General features: G+C 44.0%; 1 protein-coding gene across 2 annotated transcripts in view; it reads right to left on the minus strand.

Annotated features, from left to right (window-relative positions):
• LOC115125061 (angiopoietin-2-like) overlaps nucleotides 1-20,206 on the minus strand; it is a 154,496-nt gene that overhangs the window by 39,195 nt on the left and 95,095 nt on the right. For both annotated transcript variants that reach the window (XM_065018064.1, XM_065018062.1), the window contains one exon: nucleotides 12,425-12,591. In XM_065018064.1, the coding sequence (XP_064874136.1) occupies nucleotides 12,425-12,591 (167 nt within the window). The remainder of the gene's footprint in view (nucleotides 1-12,424; nucleotides 12,592-20,206) is intronic.

Genomic DNA, 20,206 nt, shown 5'->3' on the forward strand with positions numbered 1-20,206 from the left:
TATCCACAATATAGCAGGTGGTGTAAAGCCATAACACCCTCTGTGTTCTGTTAGACAGGTAACTCTTTATCCACATTATAGCAGGGGGTGTAAAGCCATAACACCCTCTGTGTTCTGTTAGACAGGTAACTCTTTATCCACATTATAGCAGGGGGTGTAAAGCCATAACACCCTCTGTGTTCTGTTAGACAGGTAACTCTCTGTCCACATTATAGCAGGGGGTTAGTAAAGCCATAACACCCTCTGTGTTCTGTTAGACAGGTAACTCTTTATCCACATTATAGCAGGGGGTGTAAAGCCATAACACCCTCTGTGTTCTGTTAGACAGGTAACTCTTTATCCACATTATAGCAAGGGGTTAGTAAAGCCATAACACCCTCTGTGTTCTGTTAGACAGGTAACTCTTTATCCACATTATAGCAGGGGGTGTAAAGCCATAACACCCTCTGTGTTCTGTTAGACAGGTAACTCTTTATCCACATTATAGCAGGGGGTTAGTAAAGCCATAACACCCTCTGTGTTCTGTTAGACAGGTAACTCTTTATCCACATTATAGCAGGGGGTGTAAAGCCATAACACCCTCTGTGTTCTGTTAGACAGGTAACTCTTTATCCACATTACAGCAGGGGGTGTAAAGCCATAACACCCTCTGTGTTCTGTTAGACAGGTAACTCTTTCTCCACATTATAGCAGGGGGTGTAAAGCCATAACACCCTCTGTGTTCTGTTAGACAGGTAACTCTCTGTCCACATTATAGCAGGGGGTTAGTAAAGCCATAACACCCTCTGTGTTCTGTTAGACAGGTAACTCTTTATCCACATTATAGCAGGGGGTGTAAAGCCATAACACCCTCTGTGTTCTGTTAGACAGGTAACTTTCTCCACATTATAGCAGGGGGTGTAAAGCCATAACACCCTCTGTGTTCTGTTAGACAGGTAACTCTTTATCCACATTATAGCAGGGGGTGTAAAGCCATAACACCCTCTGTGTTCTGTTAGACAGGTAACTCTTTATCCACATTATAGCAGGGGGTGTAAAGCCATAACACCCTCTGTGTTCTGTTAGACAGGTAACTCTTCATCCACATTATAGCAGGGGGTGTAAAGCCATAACACCCTCTGTGTTCTGTTAGACAGGTAACTCTTTATCCACATTATAGCAGGGGGTGTAAAGCCATAACACCCTCTGTGTTCTGTTAGACAGGTAACTCTTTATCCACATTATAGCAGGGGGTGTAAAGCCATAACACCCTCTGTGTTCTGTTAGACAGGTAACTCTTTATCCACATTATAGCAGGGGGTGTAAAGCCATAACGCCCTCTGTGTTCTGTTAGACAGGTAACTCTTTATCCACATTATAGCAGGGGGTGTAAAGCCATAACACCCTCTGTGTTCTGTTAGACAGGTAACTCTCTGTCCACATTATAGCAGGGGGTTAGTAAAGCCATAACACCCTCTGTGTTCTGTTAGACAGGTAACTCTTTATCCACATTATAGCAGGGGGTGTAAAGCCATAACACCCTCTGTGTTCTGTTAGACAGGTAACTCTTTCTCCACATTATAGCAGGGGGTGTAAAGCCATAACACCCTCTGTGTTCTGTTAGACAGGTAACTCTTTCTCCACATTATAGCAGGGGTGTAAAGCCATAACACCCTCTGTGTTCTGTTAGACAGGTAACTCTTTATCCACATTATAGCAGGGGGTGTAAAGCCATAACGCCCTCTGTGTTCTGTTAGACAGGTAACTCTTTATCCACATTATAGCAGGGGGTGTAAAGCCATAACACCCTCTGTGTTCTGTTAGACAGGTAACTCTCTGTCCACATTATAGCAGGGGGTTAGTAAAGCCATAACACCCTCTGTGTTCTGTTAGACAGGTAACTCTTTATCCACATTATAGCAGGGGGTGTAAAGCCATAACACCCTCTGTGTTCTGTTAGACAGGTAACTCTTTATCCACATTATAGCAGGGGGTGTAAAGCCATAACACCCTCTGTGTTCTGTTAGACAGGTAACTCTTTCTCCACATTATAGCAGGGGGTGTAAAGCCATAACACCCTCTGTGTTCTGTTAGACAGGTAACTCTTTCTCCACATTATAGCAGGGGGTGTAAAGCCATAACACCCTCTGTGTTCTGTTAGACAGGTAACTCTTTCTCCACATTATAGCAGGGGGTTGTAAAGCCATAACACCCTCTGTGTTCTGTTAGACAGGTAACTCTTTCTCCACATTATAGCAGGGGGTGTAAAACACCTCCCACAATCTTTTTTTATTATACATTTCTCTCAGCCAATCATCAGTCATTTCTGTAAGTGCATGTTGAAAACCTTTCCCTTATTAGCGTACTGAAAATATGTTATTAAACTTATTTACTCTGAAATATCATTGTATTTGGTCAAACACATTTTTATTCGAATAGAGTTTACTAAGGGTTTGGTAACAGGATGATTGGTCGGCTGTTTGAGCCAGTAAAGGGTTCTTTGCTATTACATTTACATTTAAGTCATTTAGCAGACGCTCTTATCCAGAGCGACTTACAAATTGGTGCATTCACCTTATGACCTCCAGTGGAACAGTAGTGCATCTAAATCTTTTCAGGGGGAGGGGGGGTGAGAGGGATTACTTTATCCTATCCTAGGTATTCCTTAAAGAGGTGGGGTTTCAGGTGTCTCCGGAAGGTGGTGATTGACTCTTAGGTAACAGAATTAATTTAGCTTCCCTCCAGGCCTGAGGACATACACTTTCTAGTGCGATTAAATGGATGATATGGCAAATAGGAGTGGCGATATCATCTGCTTATTATCCTCAGGATAAAGGAGAGAGGAGAGAGGAGATAGGAAAATCTGCTTATTATCCTCAGTCATTTTCCATCCAAGTTGTCAGACCCCAGTGGCTTGTCATTGTTGATAGACAACAATAATTTGTTTTCACCTCTTCCACACTCACTTTACGGAATAATTCTAAATGACAATTCTTGTCTTTCATAATTTGGTCAGTTATACTTGGAAGTGTAGTGTAAACGTTTGGTGCCTAATTTCTTGCCAATGAAACAAATCATTAAAAGAGGTTGGTAATATCAATGTGTTTTCTGGTGAAGGAGCCATCTGATTCAATAAATGATGGGGCCAAGTTCACTTTTTTGGTGCTTCAAAGCTTTTTACTATCATTCTTAATTTGCGTTTGCTAATTGATTGGGCTGCCAGTCTTATCTGCATTTACATGTTGCCTGTTGTCTCATCCCTCTCAACCATTTGTCATATCATCATCAATCCACGGGGATCTAACAGTGTTAAGTCATTTTCTTAATGGGTCCATGTTTATTAGTATCTGGGATAAGCAATTTCATAAGTGCAGCGTCTGGTTGCTCCTCATTACTCACCACAGACCAGCAGCGTCTGGTTGCTCCTCATTACACACCACAGACCAACAGCGTCTGGTTGCTCCTCATTACACACCACAGACCAGCAGCGTCTGGTTGCTCCTCATTACACACCACAGACCAGCAGCGTCTGGTTGCTCCTCATTACACACCACAGACCAACAGCGTCTGGTTGCTCCTCATTACACACCACAGACCAGCAGCGTCTGGTTGCTCCTCATTACACACCACAGACCAGCAGCGTCTGGTTGCTCCTCATTACACACCACAGACCAGCAGCGTCTGGTTGCTCCTCATTACACACCACAGACCAGCAGCGTCTGGTTGCTCCTCATTACACACCACAGACCAGCAGCGTCTGGTTGCTCCTCATTACACACCACAGACCAGCAGCGTCTGGTTGCTCCTCATTACACACCACAGACCAGCAGCGTCTGGTTGCTCCTCATTACACACCACAGACCAGCAGCGTCTGGTTGCTCCTCATTACACACCACAGACCAGCAGCGTCTGGTTGCTCCTCATTACCTCATTATAGACCAGCAAATATTAATTACATCATCAACATAGGAATCACTACAGAACGTATTGTATGACCTCTTATACACTATATTAGGCCCAGTCTGACCTCTTGTACACTATATTAGGCCCAGTCTGACCTCTTGTACACTATATTAGGCCCAGTCTGACCTCTTGTACACTATATTAGGCCCAGTCTGACCTCTTGTACACTATATTAGGCCCAGTCTGTTCTCTTGTACACTATATTAGGCCCAGTCTGACCTCTTGTACACTATATTAGGCCCAGTCTGTTCTCTTGTACACTATATTAGGCCCAGTCTGACCTCTTGTACACTATATTAGGCCCAGTCTGTTCTCTTGTACACTATATTAGGCCCAGTCTGACCTCTTGTACACTATATTAGGCCCAGTCTGACCTCTTGTACACTATATTAGGCCCAGTCTGACCTCTTGTACACTATATTAGGCCCAGTCTGTTCTCTTGTACACTATATTAGGCCCAGTCTGACCTCTTGTACACTATATTAGGCCCAGTCTGACCTCTTGTACACTATATTAGGCCCAGTCTGACCTCTTGTACACTATATTAGGCCCAGCCTTTGGGACGGTGGTTTTCCTAGACATGGCTACTATATTGTGATCACTACATCCAATGGATCTGGATACTGCTTTAAAGCCAATGTCTGCAGCATTAGTAAAGATGTGATCAATACACGTTGATGATTTCATTCCTGTGCTGTTTGTAACGACCCTGGTAGGTTGACTGATAATCTGATCCAAATTGCAGGCACTGGTTACAGTTTGAAGCTTTTTCTTGAGTGGGCAGCTTGATGAAAGCCAGTCAATATTTAGGTCACCTAGAAAATATACCTCTCTGTTGATATCACATACATTATCAAGCATTTCACACATGTTATACAGACACTGACTTACCACATCCAGGTCGCAGTTGTAAATGAGAACTTGTTCTCAACTAGCCTACCTGGTTTTAAATAAAGGTGAAATAAAAATAAAAATAAAATAAAACTTGGTGGTCTATAGCAGCTTCCCACCAGAATGAGCTTTAGGTGAGGCAGATTAACCTGTAGCCATATTACTACAACAGTATTTAACATTATCCAGATACTGACTGGTCTATAGCAGCTTCCCTCCAGAATGGGCTTTAGGTGAAGCAGATTAACCAACAATGCAGTTTTAAGAAAAATACGATTTAAGAATAGATTTACTAATTAAACTTAAGTTTAAAAAAAAGTTAAAGTTACAAAGTACCAATAAAATAACAATATACAGGGGATTACCGAGTCAATGGCTGAGGATAATCGAGGTAATAACCGACTCCATTCGTGTTTTTTGTAGCAACATTTGATATTGTGTTTTTTACATTGGTTAAAAGTAGACTCATAGCTAGAAAGTGGTATATCTACAGTTGAGGGACAATGGTAAAGTAATTCTGTTTTGAAAGTTGATGAGCATCATTTAGAGCCTCTTAATTAAGCCTTAGCCCCACCCATCTCTTTAAGGATTCACATGGGAACTCAATCTGGAGTGGCAGTGCGCAAACATTTACATTTACATTTAAGTCATTTAGCAGACGCTCTTATCCAGAGCGACTTATAAACTCAGAGCATTACACTCTCGGTTCAGAGCGCACAATGGACCCTCTCGCTGAGGACTAGGGTTGACTAGGGTTGACTAGGGTTCACTAGGGTTGACTAGGGTTGACTAGGGTTCACTAGGGTTGACTAGGGTTCACTAGGGTTGACTCGGGTTGACTAGAGTTGACTAGGGTTCACTAGGGTTCACTAGGGTTGACTAGGGTTCACTAGGGTTCACTAGGGTTGACTAGGGTTCACTAGGGTTCACTAGGGTTCACTAGGGTTGACTAGGGTTCACTAGGGTTCACTAGGGTTCACTAGGGTTGACTAGGGTTCACTAGGGTTGACTAGGGTTGACTAGGGTTGACTAGGGTTGATACGAGTGTTCTGACAGCAGTCAAGCGTCCAAGCTAACTGGCTTTTCGTTGGCTAGCTTGCTAGCTACTGCCAGACACAAAAGAGAGAACAGCTCACTGGCCATTTTACTCGCCCTAGCAGAGCTGGTTACACTGTTTTCATGTTATCCAGAGCGTTGGAGACTAACTGTGTTGTTGGCAACAATTGTATTGTGTTTTTTTTCCAACGGTTACTGACACCGGACATATTCATCGGGTGTTGAGCGTTCATAAATTCATCAGTTATTCTGCCCTCTGGCACACTCAGACGAGAGTCCTCTGAAGTCGGAGTAGATAGCCAGAGAGAATTACCAGCTATGTCTATCGACAGTTGTCGTAGTGACATCATGAACATTGTATTGAAATAGTTACTTGCATAGTGGAGTCTTTTGTTTAAACATGTAGCTGGTTAGCTAAACAATTAACCATAATCCAAACTCATAACGTTACTACTCTGCATGAATATGCAGGTAGCTAACCAACTAGGTTCAATGTTAGCTAGCTAACGTTAGCCTATAACTAACTAACATTAGTCTATAGCTAGCTAACATTAGCCTATAACTAACTAACATTAGTCTATAGCTAGCTAACATTAGCCTATAACTAACTAACATTAGTCTATAGCTAGCTAACGTTAGTCTATAGCTAGCTAACGTTAGCCTATAACTAACTAACATTAGTCTATAACTAACTAACATTAGTCTATAGCTAGCTAACGTTAGCCTATAACTAACTAACATTAGCCTATAACTAACTAACATTAGCCTATAACTAACTAACATTAGTCTATAACTAACTAACATTAGTCTATAGCTAGCTAACGTTAGCCTATAACTAACTAACATTAGTCTATAGCTAGCTAACATTAGCCTATAACTAACTAACATTAGTCTATAGCTAGCTAACATTAGCCTATAACTAACATTAGCCTATAACTAACTAACATTAGTCTATAACTAACTAACATTAGTCTATAGCTAGCTAACGTTAGCCTATAACTAACTAACATTAGTCTATAGCTAGCTAACATTAGCCTATAGCTAGCTAACATTAGCCTATAGCTAGCTAACATTAGCCTATAACTAACTAACATTAGCCTATAACTAACTAACATTAGTCTATAGCTAGCTAACATTAGCCTATAACTAACTAACATTAGTCTATAGCTAGCTAACATTAGCCTATAACTAACTAACATTAGTCTATAACTAGCTAACATTAGCCTATAACTAACTAACATTAGTCTATAGCTAGCTAACATTAGCCTATAGCTAGCTAACATTAGCCTATAACTAGCTAACATTAGCCTATAGCTAGCTAACATTAGCCTATAACTAGCTAACATTAGTCTATAGCTAGCTAACATTAGCCTATAACTAACTAACATTAGCCTATAACTAGCTAACATTAGCCTATAACTAACTAACATTAGTCTATAGCTAGCTAACATTAGCCTATAACTAACTAACATTAGTCTATAGCTAGCTAACATTAGCCTATAACTAACTAACATTAGCCTATAACTAACTAACATTAGTCTATAGCTAGCTAACATTAGCCTATAACTAACTAACATTAGTCTATAACTAGCTAACGTTAGCCTATAACTAACTAACATTAGCCTATAGCTAGCTAACATTAGCCTATAACTAACTAAATGACTCTCAGATACAACTAATATTACTACACAGATCATACATGTAACGCTTCAACTTGAAACGAAACGGACTTTCAGGCTAAATTATAAATGTGTCATATCTGAAAATGTAGCTAGCTAGACTATCTTACCCGTATGAATAGACTTCACAGATGGTTGACCTTAGTATGACCTTAGTATGACCTTAGTATGACCTTAGTATGACGATGTAATGCGGAGAAAGGTGTTTTATACAACAGCCTTCTTTCTGTGTGTTCTCTTTTTGACTCCCTCTGCGATCAAAAGCCAGCATTTTCTCCATCTGCTAATTCCACTGGGCATTCCACTCATTTCAAAACTCGGTACTAAACGAATGAGTAATTTAACAATTGTATTCATATTTACGGATGGCACACACGTTTGTTATTAAGGCAAATGAAAGTTCTTATTTCCAGAATGCATTTCTGCCAAAAAAAAAAACGCATTTTGAAAAAACACAAGTTTACCTTGAAATGGCTGTGAAGTAGTGACACGCGACATACACCTAGTTTCCTGAAACGAGTCACATATTTACATGTAGGTAGGGGTAAATGGACTATGCAAAGATAATAAACAGAGAGTAGCAACAGCGTAAAAATGCCAAAAGTCTGGGTAGCCATTTTATGTTCAGCTGTCTTATGGCTTGGGGGGTAGAAGCTGTTAAGAAGCCTTTTGGACCTAGACTTGGCGCTCCAGTACCGCTTGCCATGCGGTAGTAGAGAGAACAGTCTAAGACTGGGGTGGCTGGGGTCTTTGCCATACCAGGCAGTGATGTAACCTGTCAGGATGCTCTCTATGATGTAGCTGTAGAACCTTTTGAGGATCTTATGAGCCATCCTAGATCTTTTCAGTCTCCTGCGGGGGGAAAAGGCATTGTCGTGCCGTCTTCACAACTGTTGTGGTGTGTTTGGAACATTCTAGTTTGTTGGTGATGTGGACACCAAGGAACTATGGATATGAGACTGCCTTAGTTACAGGGACAGATGTGAGAGGGGGCTGCCTATGGATATTAGACTGCCTTAGCTACAGGGACAGATGGGAGAGGGGGCTGGCTATGGATATGAGACTGCCTTAGCTACAGGGACAGATGGGAGAGGGGGCTGGCTATGGATATGAGACTGCCTTAGCTACAGGGACAGATGGGAGAGGGGGCTGGCTATGGATATGAGACTGCCTTAGCTACAGGGACAGGTGGAAGAGGGGGCTGGCTATGGATATTAGACTGCCTTAGTTACAGGGACAGGTGGAAGAGGGGGCTGACTATGGGTGTTTGGCCCTGGAGAAGATGCTTCCTTGGCCTGGGAACAATAGGGAAAGGGTTGGATGCCTTTCTTGGTTGGATGGATGGAAGAAATCGCAGAGTAATTGGGTGACCCGACTGCTCCAGAGAAGAGAGAGAAAGCTAGAGAAGAGATTGCATTGGCCAGAGAAAGCTAGAGAAGAGGTTACATTGGCCAGAGAAAGCTAGAGAAGAGGTTGCATTGGCCAGAGAAAGCTAGAGAAGATGTTGCATTGGCCAGAGAAAGCTAGAGAAGAGGTTGCATTGGCCAGAGAAAGCTAGAGAAGAGGTTGTATTGGCCAGAGAAAGCTAGAGAAGAGGTTGTATTGGCCAGAGAAAGCTAGAGAAGAGGTTGCATTGACCAGAGAAAGCTAGAGAAGAGGTTACATTGGCCAGAGAAAGCTAGATAAGAGGTTGTATTGGCCAGAGAAAGCTAGAGAAGAGGTTGTATTGACCAGAGAAAGCTAGAGAAGAGCTTACATTGGCCAGAGAAAGCTAGAGAAGAGGTTGTGTTGGCCAGAGAAAGCTAGAGAAGAGGTTGTATTGGCCAGGGAAAGCTAGAGAAGAAGTAACATTGGCCAGAGAAAGGTAGAGAAGAGGTTGTATTGGCCAGAGAAAGCTAGAGAAGAGGTTGTATTGGCCAGAGAAAGCTAGAGAAGAGGTTGTATTGGCCAGAGAAAGCTAGAGAAGAGGTTGCATTGACCAGAGAAAGCTAGAGAAGAGGTTACATTGGCCAGAGAAAGCTAGAGAAGGAGATGCCTTGGCCGAGTTCGGCCTGCATTGGCTGGGTAGAAGCCTAGCACAACAGGCCTCTGGCTTGGGTGATCCCTACGTAAACCCAACCCTGAGGAGGAGAACCAGATGTTCACAGCATGATAATGAACCACATAATCAGCGAGGTGAGATGGAACGCTGCTCAGCAGTAGTTGGCAAGAGGGCTGACAGCTCACAAACACTAGTACCATTCAGAGTGGGATGAATACAGCTCCTAGAAACCCGTTTTGCTATACCTACCCTACCTACAGTATACTGCTGCTACTGTCTATTATCTATCCTTTACCCCTACCTACAGTATACTGCTGTTACTGTCTATTATCTATCCTTTACCCCTACCTACAGTATACTGCTGTTACTGTTTATTATCTATCCTTTACCCCTACCTACAGTATACTGCTGTTACTGTCTATTATCTATCCTTTACCCCTACCTACAGTATACTGCTGTTACTGTCTATTATCAATCCTTTACCCCTACCTACAGTATACTGCTGTTACTGTCTATTATCAATCCTTTACCCCTACCTACAGTATACTGCTGTTACTGTCTATTATCTATCCTTTACCCCTACCTACAGTATACTGCTGTTACTGTCTATTATCTATCCTTTACCCCTACCTACAGTATACTGCTGTTACTGCCTATTATCTATCCTTTACCCCTACCTACAGTATACTGCTGCTACTGTCTATTATCTATCCTTTACCCCTACCTACAGTATACTGCTGTTACTGTCTATTATCTATCCTTTACCCCTACAGTATACTGCTGTTACTGTCTATTATCTATCCTTTACCCCTACAGTATACTGCTGTTACTGTCTATTATCTATCCTTTACCCCTACCTACAGTATACTGCTGTTACTGTCTATTATCTATCCTTTACCCCTACCTACAGTATACTGCTGTTACTGCCTATTATCTATCCTTTACCCCTACCTACAGTATACTGCTGTTACTGTCTATTATCTATCCTTTACCCCTACCTACAGTATACTGCTGTTACTGTCTATTATCTATCCTTTACCCCTACCTACAGTATACTGCTGTTACTGTCTATTATCTATCCTTTACCCCTACCTACAGTATACTGCTGTTACTGTCTATTAGCTATCCTACCTACAGTATACTGCTGTTACTGTCTATTATCTATCCTTTACCCCTACAGCATACTGCTGTTACTGTCTATTATCTATCCTTTACCCCTACCTACAGTATACTGCTGTTACGGTCTATTATCTATCCTTTACCCCTACCTACAGTATACTGCTGTTACTGTCTATTATCTATCCTTTACCCCTACCTACAGTATACTGCTGTTACTGTCTATTATCTATCCTTTACCCCTACCTACAGTATACTGCTGTTACTGTCTATCTATCCTTTACCCCTACCTACAGTATACTGCTGTTACTGTCTATTATCTATCCTTTACCCCTACCTACAGTATACTGCTGTTACTGTCTATTATCTATCCTTTACCCCTACCTACAGTATACTGCTGTTACTGCCTATTATCTATCCTTTACCCCTACCTACAGTATACTGCTGTTACTGTCTATTATCTATCCTTTACCCCTACCTACAGTATACTGCTGTTACTGCCTATTATCTATCCTTTACCCCTACCTACAGTATACTGCTGTTACTGTCTATTATCTATCCTTTACCCCTACCTACAGTATACTGCTGTTACTGTCTATTATCTATCCTTTACCCCTACCTACAGTATACTGCTGTTACTGTCTATTATCTATCCTTTACCCCTACCTACAGTATACTGTCTATTATCTATCCTTTACCCCTACCTACAGTATACTGCTGTTACTGTCTATTATCTATCCTTTACCCCTACCTACAGTATACTGCTGTTACTGTCTATTATCTATCCTTTACCCTACCTACAGTATACTGCTGTTACTGCCTATTATCTATCCTTTACCCCTACCTACAGTATACTGCTGTTACTGTCTATTATCTATCCTTTACCCCTACCTACAGTATACTGCTGTTACTGCCTATTATCTATCCTTTACCCCTACCTACAGTATACTGCTGTTACTGTCTATTATCTATCCTTTACCCCTACCTACAGTATACTGCTGTTACTGTCTATTATCTATCCTTTACCCCTACCTACAGTATACTGCTGTTACTGTCTATTATCTATCCTTTACCCCTACCTACAGTATACTGTCTATTATCTATCCTTTACCCCTACCTACAGTATACTGCTGTTACTGTCTATTATCTATCCTTTACCCCTACCTACAGTATACTGCTGCTACTGTCTATTATCTATCCTTTACCCCTACCTACAGTATACTGCTGTTACTGTCTATTATCTATCCTTTACCCCTACCTACAGTATACTGCTGTTACTGTTTATTATCTATCCTGTTGTCTAGTCACTGTACCCCTACCTACCCCTCCTGTTGTCTCATTGTGTATTTATTCCTTTGTGTTTCTCTCTGCATAGTTAGGAGAAAGTATTTCACTTGTCGTCTACACCTGTTGGTTACAAAGCATGTGACAAATAAAATGAGATTTGATTGATTTGATTTGACTGGAGCTCTTGGCCTCCACTGTGGAAGGGAGCATTGCATGCTGGTACCTGTAGTTTTTGTTCTCTGTGTCTATATAGAAGTGATCGTAAAGGAGCATTGCATGCTGGTACCTGTAGTTTTTGTTCCCTGTGTCTATATAGAAATTATCGTAAGGGAGCATTGCATGCTGGTACTTGTAGTTTTTGTTCTCTGCGTCTATATAGAAGTGATCATAAAGGAGCATTGCATGCTGGTACCTGTAGTTTTTGTTCTCTGCGTCTATGTAGAAGTGATTATAGTGGGAGTAAGCTTCGTTCCCCTCAGCATCCTTCAGCTGCACCTGGAGACTGTACTCTTGGGAGATGGTCAGCAGGTGGATGAGGTCATTTCCTGCCCAGTACTCTCCCGAGGGATCCCCAAAACCCTGCATCAGGTACGGTGAGAGAAAGAGGACAAACTGAATGAAGGGTCATATGAAACAAATGTCACTTCAGAGGGTAAATATAACATCAACAGAGATATGTTATGATACAATGTCACTTCAGAGGGTGTTGGGGAATAATCAGAATTGGTTGGTAACATAGGTAAGATGTTTTATATTCATCATATGTTTGTAAGTTACTTCTCATCAGAATGGGTTTGTATAATACTGTGGCGGGGTTGCAGTATCTGTTCTCTGTCAGGACTAAGTTACTTGGGCCGCAGAGAGGGGAGAGGTCAAGGTGTCATCATGTGTAAACATGTCTTTTGCTCCACTGTGTCTGTGTGCCAGTCGCTCCCTACTTTTCCCATCGGGGAGAGGAGGATGGCAGTGTCTGGAATCATTCTATGTGTGTTCTTTGCTATTAAAGGATCTCAGTTGCAATGTGTAAGGGGGCTCTCAGAGAATTCATGGATAGACACTGAATTGATCTGAGAGTCACAGGGTTGTGATAGAGCTCATATAATTAAAGATGGACTTTATGATAACTCTGACTTGTGTTGTGGTTTGCGCTCATGATTTGGTAAATAGAGGAAATTTCCACGACAGAGGACAGATGACATCAACAGAGATATAAGATTTAGAGATTTAAGATATAAATGGCATTGTACCTTTGAGAGGAATGAAGAGGGATGAAGAGTTGAATGATTTTGACTGAGGGAAGTGAACAAGCAAACATCTTGATAACTCCTGACTCTTTGACCTTCTACTGACAGTTGGTTCCTGTCTTGCAATGTCACTGCAATGTCTTAACCCGGAGATCAAGTAAATGACATTACTAAGCTGCTCCCGAGTGTACTAGGCCAGGACATGGACATCGATTCTATCATAGTCTACGTGGGTCTTAATGACATTACTAAGCTGCTCCCGGGTGTACTAGGCCAGGACATGGACATCGATTCTATCATAGTCTACGTGAATTGTGATGACATTATGAAGGGCAGCTCTGAACAGTTGAAACTGTATTTCAAAGAGCTGATTGAATCTCTGTTAGACACTAATAAAAGACCCATCATATCTGGCCCTGTGCCCTCTCTGAATTGAGGCATTGAACACTTTAGCAGAATTCTTTCTCTTCACAACTGGCTACGTGATTATTGCAGCTCAGTGGGAGTAACTTTATTGACAATTTCGATACCTTTTGGAAACAAAGGTCGTTTTATGAGGGGGATGGGATCCACCCAAATCATTTCATAGCACTATAAGGCTGCGTTGAGACAATGACTTATCAATGACCCGAGCCCAGCTCAGTTAATCCCTACCATTGTAATGCTGAGTTGTCATAATGCTTCAGCAAATGTACATTATCTCAGGGGTGCTGGATATCACAGCATTTTAAGGCACATATACATTATACCTGGAAGTAACCTAATTTATGTTCCTCTAACTGTCCTGAATGCCTCTGCTGATCCCACAGCTGTTGTCTGCAGTAATCATGTGTCTATGAACCAGTGATACTGTCAGCACTGAGATGATGTGCACTAGGAAGTCCACTGTGAGCAGCAGTAATAACATGAGCATGTCTACTTCTGCCAAGTTTCCCAGTAAAGCAATGAAACCAAGTAAGCATCCCGGAAGAAAAGTGCTCAAAATAGCCTACGTTAACATATGCAGCTTAAGAAACAAGGTTCATGAAATCAATAATTTACTAGTAACAGATGACATTTGTCTCTGAAACTGTTGTGACTATCTCTGAAACTCACTTAGATAAAACCTTTGATGATACAGTGGAAGCAATACATGGTTATAACATCTACAGGAAGACAGAAATGCCAAAGGTGGAGGTGTTAAGGTCCATATTTGGAACCACATTCCTGTAAAGCTTGGTCTCTCTGTCTCTCTGTAGTCTCTCTGTGGTCTCTCTGTCTCTCTGTCGTCTCTCTGTCGTCTCTCTGTGGTCTCTCTGTGGTCTCACTCTGTCTCTCTGTAGTCTCTCTGTAGTCTCTCTGTGGTCTCTCTGTGGTCTCTCTGTGGTCTCTCTGTGGTCTCTGTGGTGTCTCTGTGGTGTCTCTGTGGTGTCTCTGTGGTGTCTCTGTCGTCTCTCTGTGGTCTCTCTGTCGTCTCTCTGTGGTCTCTCTGTGGTCTCTCTCTGTCTCTCTGTAGTCTCTATCTGTCTCTCTGTAGTCTCTCTGTAGTCTCTCTGTCGTCTCTCTGTCGTCTCTCTGTGGTCTCTCTGTCCTCTCTCTGTCTCTCTGTGGTCTCTCTGTGGTCTCTCTGTGGTCTCTCTGTGGTCTCTCTGTCGTCTCTCTCTGTCTCTCTGTAGTCTCTCTGTGGTCTCTCTGTGGTCTCTCTGTGGTCTCTCTGTGGTCTCTCTGTGGTCTATCTGTGGTCTCTCTGTGGTCTCTCTGTGGTCTCTCTGTCGTCTCTCTGTGGTGTCTCTGTGGTCTCTGTGGTCTCTCTGTCATCTGTGGTCTCTCTGTCATCTATGGTCTCTCTGTCGTCTCTGTGGTCTCTCTGTGGTCTCTCTGTCTCTCTGTGGTCTCTCTCTGTCTCTCTGTAGTCTCTCTCTGTCTCTCTGTAGTCTCTCTCTGTCTCTCTGTCTCTCTCTGTCTCTCTGTAGTCTCTCTCTGTCTCTCTGTGGTCTCTCTCTGTAGTCTCTCTCTGTCTCCCTGTAGTCTCTCTCTGTCTCTCTCTGTCTCTCTGTAGTCTCTCTCTCTGTCTCTCTGTGGTCTTTCTCTGTCTCTCTGTAGTCTCTCTCTGTCTCTCTGTAGTATCTCTGTAGTCTCATTCTGTCTCTCTGTAGTCTCTCTCTGTCTCTCTCTGTTTCTCTGTAGTCTCTCTCTGTCTCTCTGTAGTCTCTCTGTAGTCTCTCTCTGTCTCTCTGTAGTCTCTCTCTGTCTCTCTGTAGTCTCTCTCTGTCTCTCTGTAGTCTCTGTCTCTCTGTAGTCTCTCTCTGTCTCTATGTAGTCTCTCTCTGTCTCTCTCTGTCTCTCTCTGTCTCTCTCTGTCTCTCTGTAGTCTCTCTCTGTCTCTCTGTAGTCTCTCTCTGTCTCTCTCTGTCTCTCTGTAGTCTCTCTCTGTCTCTCTCTGTCTCTCTCTGTCTCTCTCTGTCTCTCTGTAGTCTCTCTCTGTCTCTCTGTAGTCTCTCTGTAGTCTCTCTCTGTCTCTCTCTGTCTCTCTGTAGTCTCTCTCTGTCTCTATGTAGTCTCTCTATGTCTCTCTCTGTCTCTATGTAGTCTCTCTCTGTCTCTCTCTGTCTCTCTGTAGTCTCTCTATGTTGCTCTCTGTCTCTCTCTGTAGTCTCTCTCTGTAGTCTCTCTCTGTAGTCTCTCTCTGTCTCTCTGTAGTCTATCTATGTCTCTCTCTGTCTCTCTGTAGTCTCTCTCTGTCTCTCTCTGTCTCTCCCTGTCTCTCTGTAGTCTCTCTCTGTCTCTCTCTGTCTCTCTGTAGTCTCTCTCTGTAGTCTCTCTCTGTCTCTCTGTAGTCTCTCTCTGTCTCTCTGTCTCTCTCTGTCTCTCTGTAGTCTCTCTCTGTCTCTCTGTGGTCTCTCTCTGTAGTCTCTCTCTGTCTCCCTGTAGTCTCTCTCTGTCTCTCTCTGTCTCTCTGTAGTCTCTCTCTCTGTCTCTCTGTGGTCTTTCTCTGTCTCTCTGTAGTCTCTCTCTGTCTCTCTGTAGTATCTCTGTAGTCTCATTCTGTCTCTCTGTAGTCTCTCTCTGTCTCTCTCTGTTTCTCTGTAGTCTCTCTCTGTCTCTCTGTAGTCTCTCTGTAGTCTCTCTCTGTCTCTCTGTAGTCTCTCTCTGTCTCTCTGTAGTCTCTCTCTGTCTCTCTGTAGTCTCTGTCTCTCTGTAGTCTCTCTCTGTCTCTATGTAGTCTCTCTCTGTCTCTCTCTGTCTCTCTCTGTCTCTCTCTGTCTCTCTGTAGTCTCTCTCTGTCTCTCTGTAGTCTCTCTCTGTCTCTCTCTGTCTCTCTGTAGTCTCTCTCTGTCTCTCTCTGTCTCTCTCTGTCTCTCTCTGTCTCTCTGTAGTCTCTCTCTGTCTCTCTGTAGTCTCTCTGTAGTCTCTCTCTGTCTCTCTCTGTCTCTCTGTAGTCTCTCTCTGTCTCTATGTAGTCTCTCTATGTCTCTCTCTGTCTCTATGTAGTCTCTCTCTGTCTCTCTGTAGTCTCTCTATGTCGCTCTCTGTCTCTCTCTGTAGTCTCTCTCTGTAGTCTCTCTCTGTAGTCTCTCTCTGTCTCTCTGTAGTCTATCTATGTCTCTCTCTGTCTCTCTGTAGTCTCTCTCTGTCTCTCTCTGTCTCTCCCTGTCTCTCTGTAGTCTCTCTCTGTCTCTCTCTGTCTCTCTGTAGTCTCTCTCTGTAGTCTCTCTCTGTCTCTCTGGAGTCTCTCTCTGTCTCTCTCTGTCTCTCTGTAGTCTCTCTCTGTCTCTCTCTGTCTCTCTCTGTCTCTCTGTAGTCTCTCTCTGTCTCTCTGTAGTCTCTCTCTGTCTCTCTCTGTCTCTATGTAGTCTCTCTCTGTCTCTCTCTGTCTCTCTGTAGTCTCTCTCTGTCTCTCTGTAGTCTCTCTCTGTCTCTCTCTGTCTCTATCTGTCTCTCTGTAGTCTCTCTCTGTCTCTCTCTGTCTCTATGTAGTCTCTCTCTGTCTCTCTCTGTCTCTCTGTAGTCTCTCTGTAGTCTCTCTCTGTCTCTCTCTGTCTCTCTCTGTCTCTATGTAGTCTCTCTCTGTCTCTCTGTAGTCTATCTCTGTCTCTCTCTGTCTCTCTGTGTCTCTCTCTGTCTCTCTCTGTCTCTCTCTGTCTCTCCCTGTCTCTCTGTAGTCTCTCTCTGTCTCTCTGTAGTCTCTCTCTGTAGTCTCTCTCTGTCTCTCTGTAGTCTCTCTCTGTAGTCTCTCTCTGTAGTCTCTCTCTGTCTCTCTGTAGTCTCTCTCTGTCTCTCTGTCTCTCTCTGTCTCTCTGTAGTCTCTCTCTGTCTCTCTCTGTCTCTCTCTGTCTCTCTGTAGTCTCTCTCTGTCTCTCTGTAGTCTCTATCTGTCTCTCTGTCTCTCTCTGTCTCTCTCTGTCTCTCTCTGTCTCTCTGTAGTCTCTCTCTGTCTCTCTGTCTCTCTCTGTCTCTCTGTAGTCTCTCTCTGTCTCTCTGTCTCTCTCTGTCTCTCTGTAGTCTCTCTCTCTCTCTCTGTCTCTCTCTGTCTCTCTCTTTCTCTCTGTAGTCTCTCTCTGTCTCTCTGTGGTCTCTCTCTGTCTCTCTCTGTCTCTCTGTAGTCTCTCTCTGTCTCTCTGTAGTCTCTCTCTGTCTCTCTGTGGTCTCTCTCTGTCTCTCTCTGTCTCTCTGTGGTCTCTGGCTGTCACAGCCCTTGTTTGTTACGTGAACATGAATATATGAATGAGGTCGGAGTGTTAATTATCCGGCCAGAATGCTTGATATTACCGTAACGTTGGACTAATCTTGGTTAAACATTGTGTGGTCAGTTTGGGCAGTCAAACGTTTCAACACACACAGACATACTGTACAGACACACACACACACTGTACAGACACACACACACACACACACACACACACACACACACACACACACACACACACACACACACACACCCACACACCCACACACACACACCCTCTTGAATCCTCCTCCCCCTCCCCCCCCTCCTCCCTCTCTGCAGATGACTTCGTCAACCATTTTGAAAAGAAGGTCGACGACATCCGATCCTCGTTTGCTAAGTCAAATGACACCGCTGGTTCTGCTCACACTGCCCTACCCTGTGCTCTGACCTCTTTCTCCCCTCTCTCTCCAGATGAAATCTCGCGTCTTGTGACGGCCGGCCACCCAACAACCTGCCCGCTTGACCCTATCCCCTCCTCTCTTCTCCAGACCATTTCCGGAGACCTTCTCCCTTACCTCACCTCGCTCATCAACTCATCCCTGACCGCTGGCTACGTCCCTTCCGTCTTCAAGAGAGCGAGAGTTGCAACCCTTCTGAAAAAACCTACACTCGATCCCTCCGATGTCAACAACTACAGACCAGTATCCCTTCTTTCTTTTCTCTCCAAAACTCTTGAACGTGCCGTCCTTGGCCAGCTCTCCCGCTATCTCTCTCAGAATGACCTTCTTGATCCAAATCAGTCAGGTTTCAAGACTAGTCATTCAACTGAGACTGCTCTTCTCTGTATCACGGAGCGCTCCGCACTGCTAAAGCTAACTCTCTCTCCTCTGCTCTCATCCTTCTAGACCTATCGGCTGCCTTCGATACTGTGAACCATCAGATCCTCCTCTCCACCCTCTCCGAGTTGGGCATCTCCGGCGCGGCCCACGCTTGGATTGCGTCCTACCTGACAGGTCGCTCCTACCAGGTGGCGTGGTGAGAATCCGTCTCCACACCACATGCTCTCACCACTGGTGTCCCCCAGGGCTCTGTTCTAGGCCCTCTCCTATTCTCGCTATACACCAAGTCACTTGGCTCTGTCATAACCTCACATGGTCTCTCCTATCATTGCTATGCAGACGACACACAATTAATCTTCTCCTTTCCCCCTTCTGATGACCAGGTGGCGAATCGCATCTCTGCATGTCTGGCAGACATATCAGTGTGGATGACGGATCACCACCTCAAGCTGAACCTCGGCAAGACGGAGCTGCTCTTCCTCCCGGGGAAGGACTGCCCGTTCCATGATCTCGCCATCACGGTTGACAACTCCATTGTGTCCTCCTCCCAGAGCGCTAAGAACCTTGGCGTGATCCTGGACAACACCCTGTCGTTCTCAACTAACATCAAGGCGGTGGCCCGTTCCTGTAGGTTCATGCTCTACAACATCCGCAGAGTACGACCCTGCCTCACACAGGAAGCGGCGCAGGTCCTAATCCAGGCACTTGTCATCTCCCGTCTGGATTACTGCAACTCGCTGTTGGCTGGGCTCCCTGCCTGTGCCATTAAACCCCTACAACTCATCCAGAACGCCGCAGCCCGTCTGGTGTTCAACCTTCCCAAGTTCTCTCACGTCACCCCGCTCCTCCGCTCTCTCCACTGGCTTCCAGTTGAAGCTCGCATCCGCTACAAGACCATGGTGCTTGCCTACGGAGCTGTGAGGGAACGGCACCTCAGTACCTCCAGGCTCTGATCAGGCCCTACACCCAAACAAGGGCACTGCGTTCATCCACCTCTGGCCTGCTCGCCTCCCTACCACTGAGGAAGTACAGTTCCCGCTCAGCCCAGTCAAAACTGTTCGCTGCTCTGGCCCCCCAATGGTGGAACAAACTCCCTCACGACGCCAGGACAGCGGAGTCAATCACCACCTTCCGGAGACACCTGAAACCCCACCTCTTTAAGGAATACCTAGGATAGGATAAAGTAATCCTTCTCACCCCCCCCTTAAAAGATTTAGATGCACTACTGTTACACTGGATGTCATAAGGTGAATGCACCAATTTGTAAGTCGCTCTGGATAAGAGCGTCTGCTAAATGACTTAAATGTAATGTAAATGAGTGTGTGTGTGTGTGTGTGTGTCTCTGATGTGTGTGGGGATCGGAGTGTGTGTGTGTGTGTGTCTCTGATGTGTGAGGGGGTCGGAGTGTGTGTGTGTGTCCGATGTGTGAGGGGGTCGGAGTGTATGTGTGTGTGTGTCTCTGA

Source organism: Oncorhynchus nerka, linkage group LG4 (genome assembly GCF_034236695.1).
Source record: "Oncorhynchus nerka isolate Pitt River linkage group LG4, Oner_Uvic_2.0, whole genome shotgun sequence".
Lineage (NCBI taxonomy): Eukaryota > Metazoa > Chordata > Actinopteri > Salmoniformes > Salmonidae > Oncorhynchus > Oncorhynchus nerka.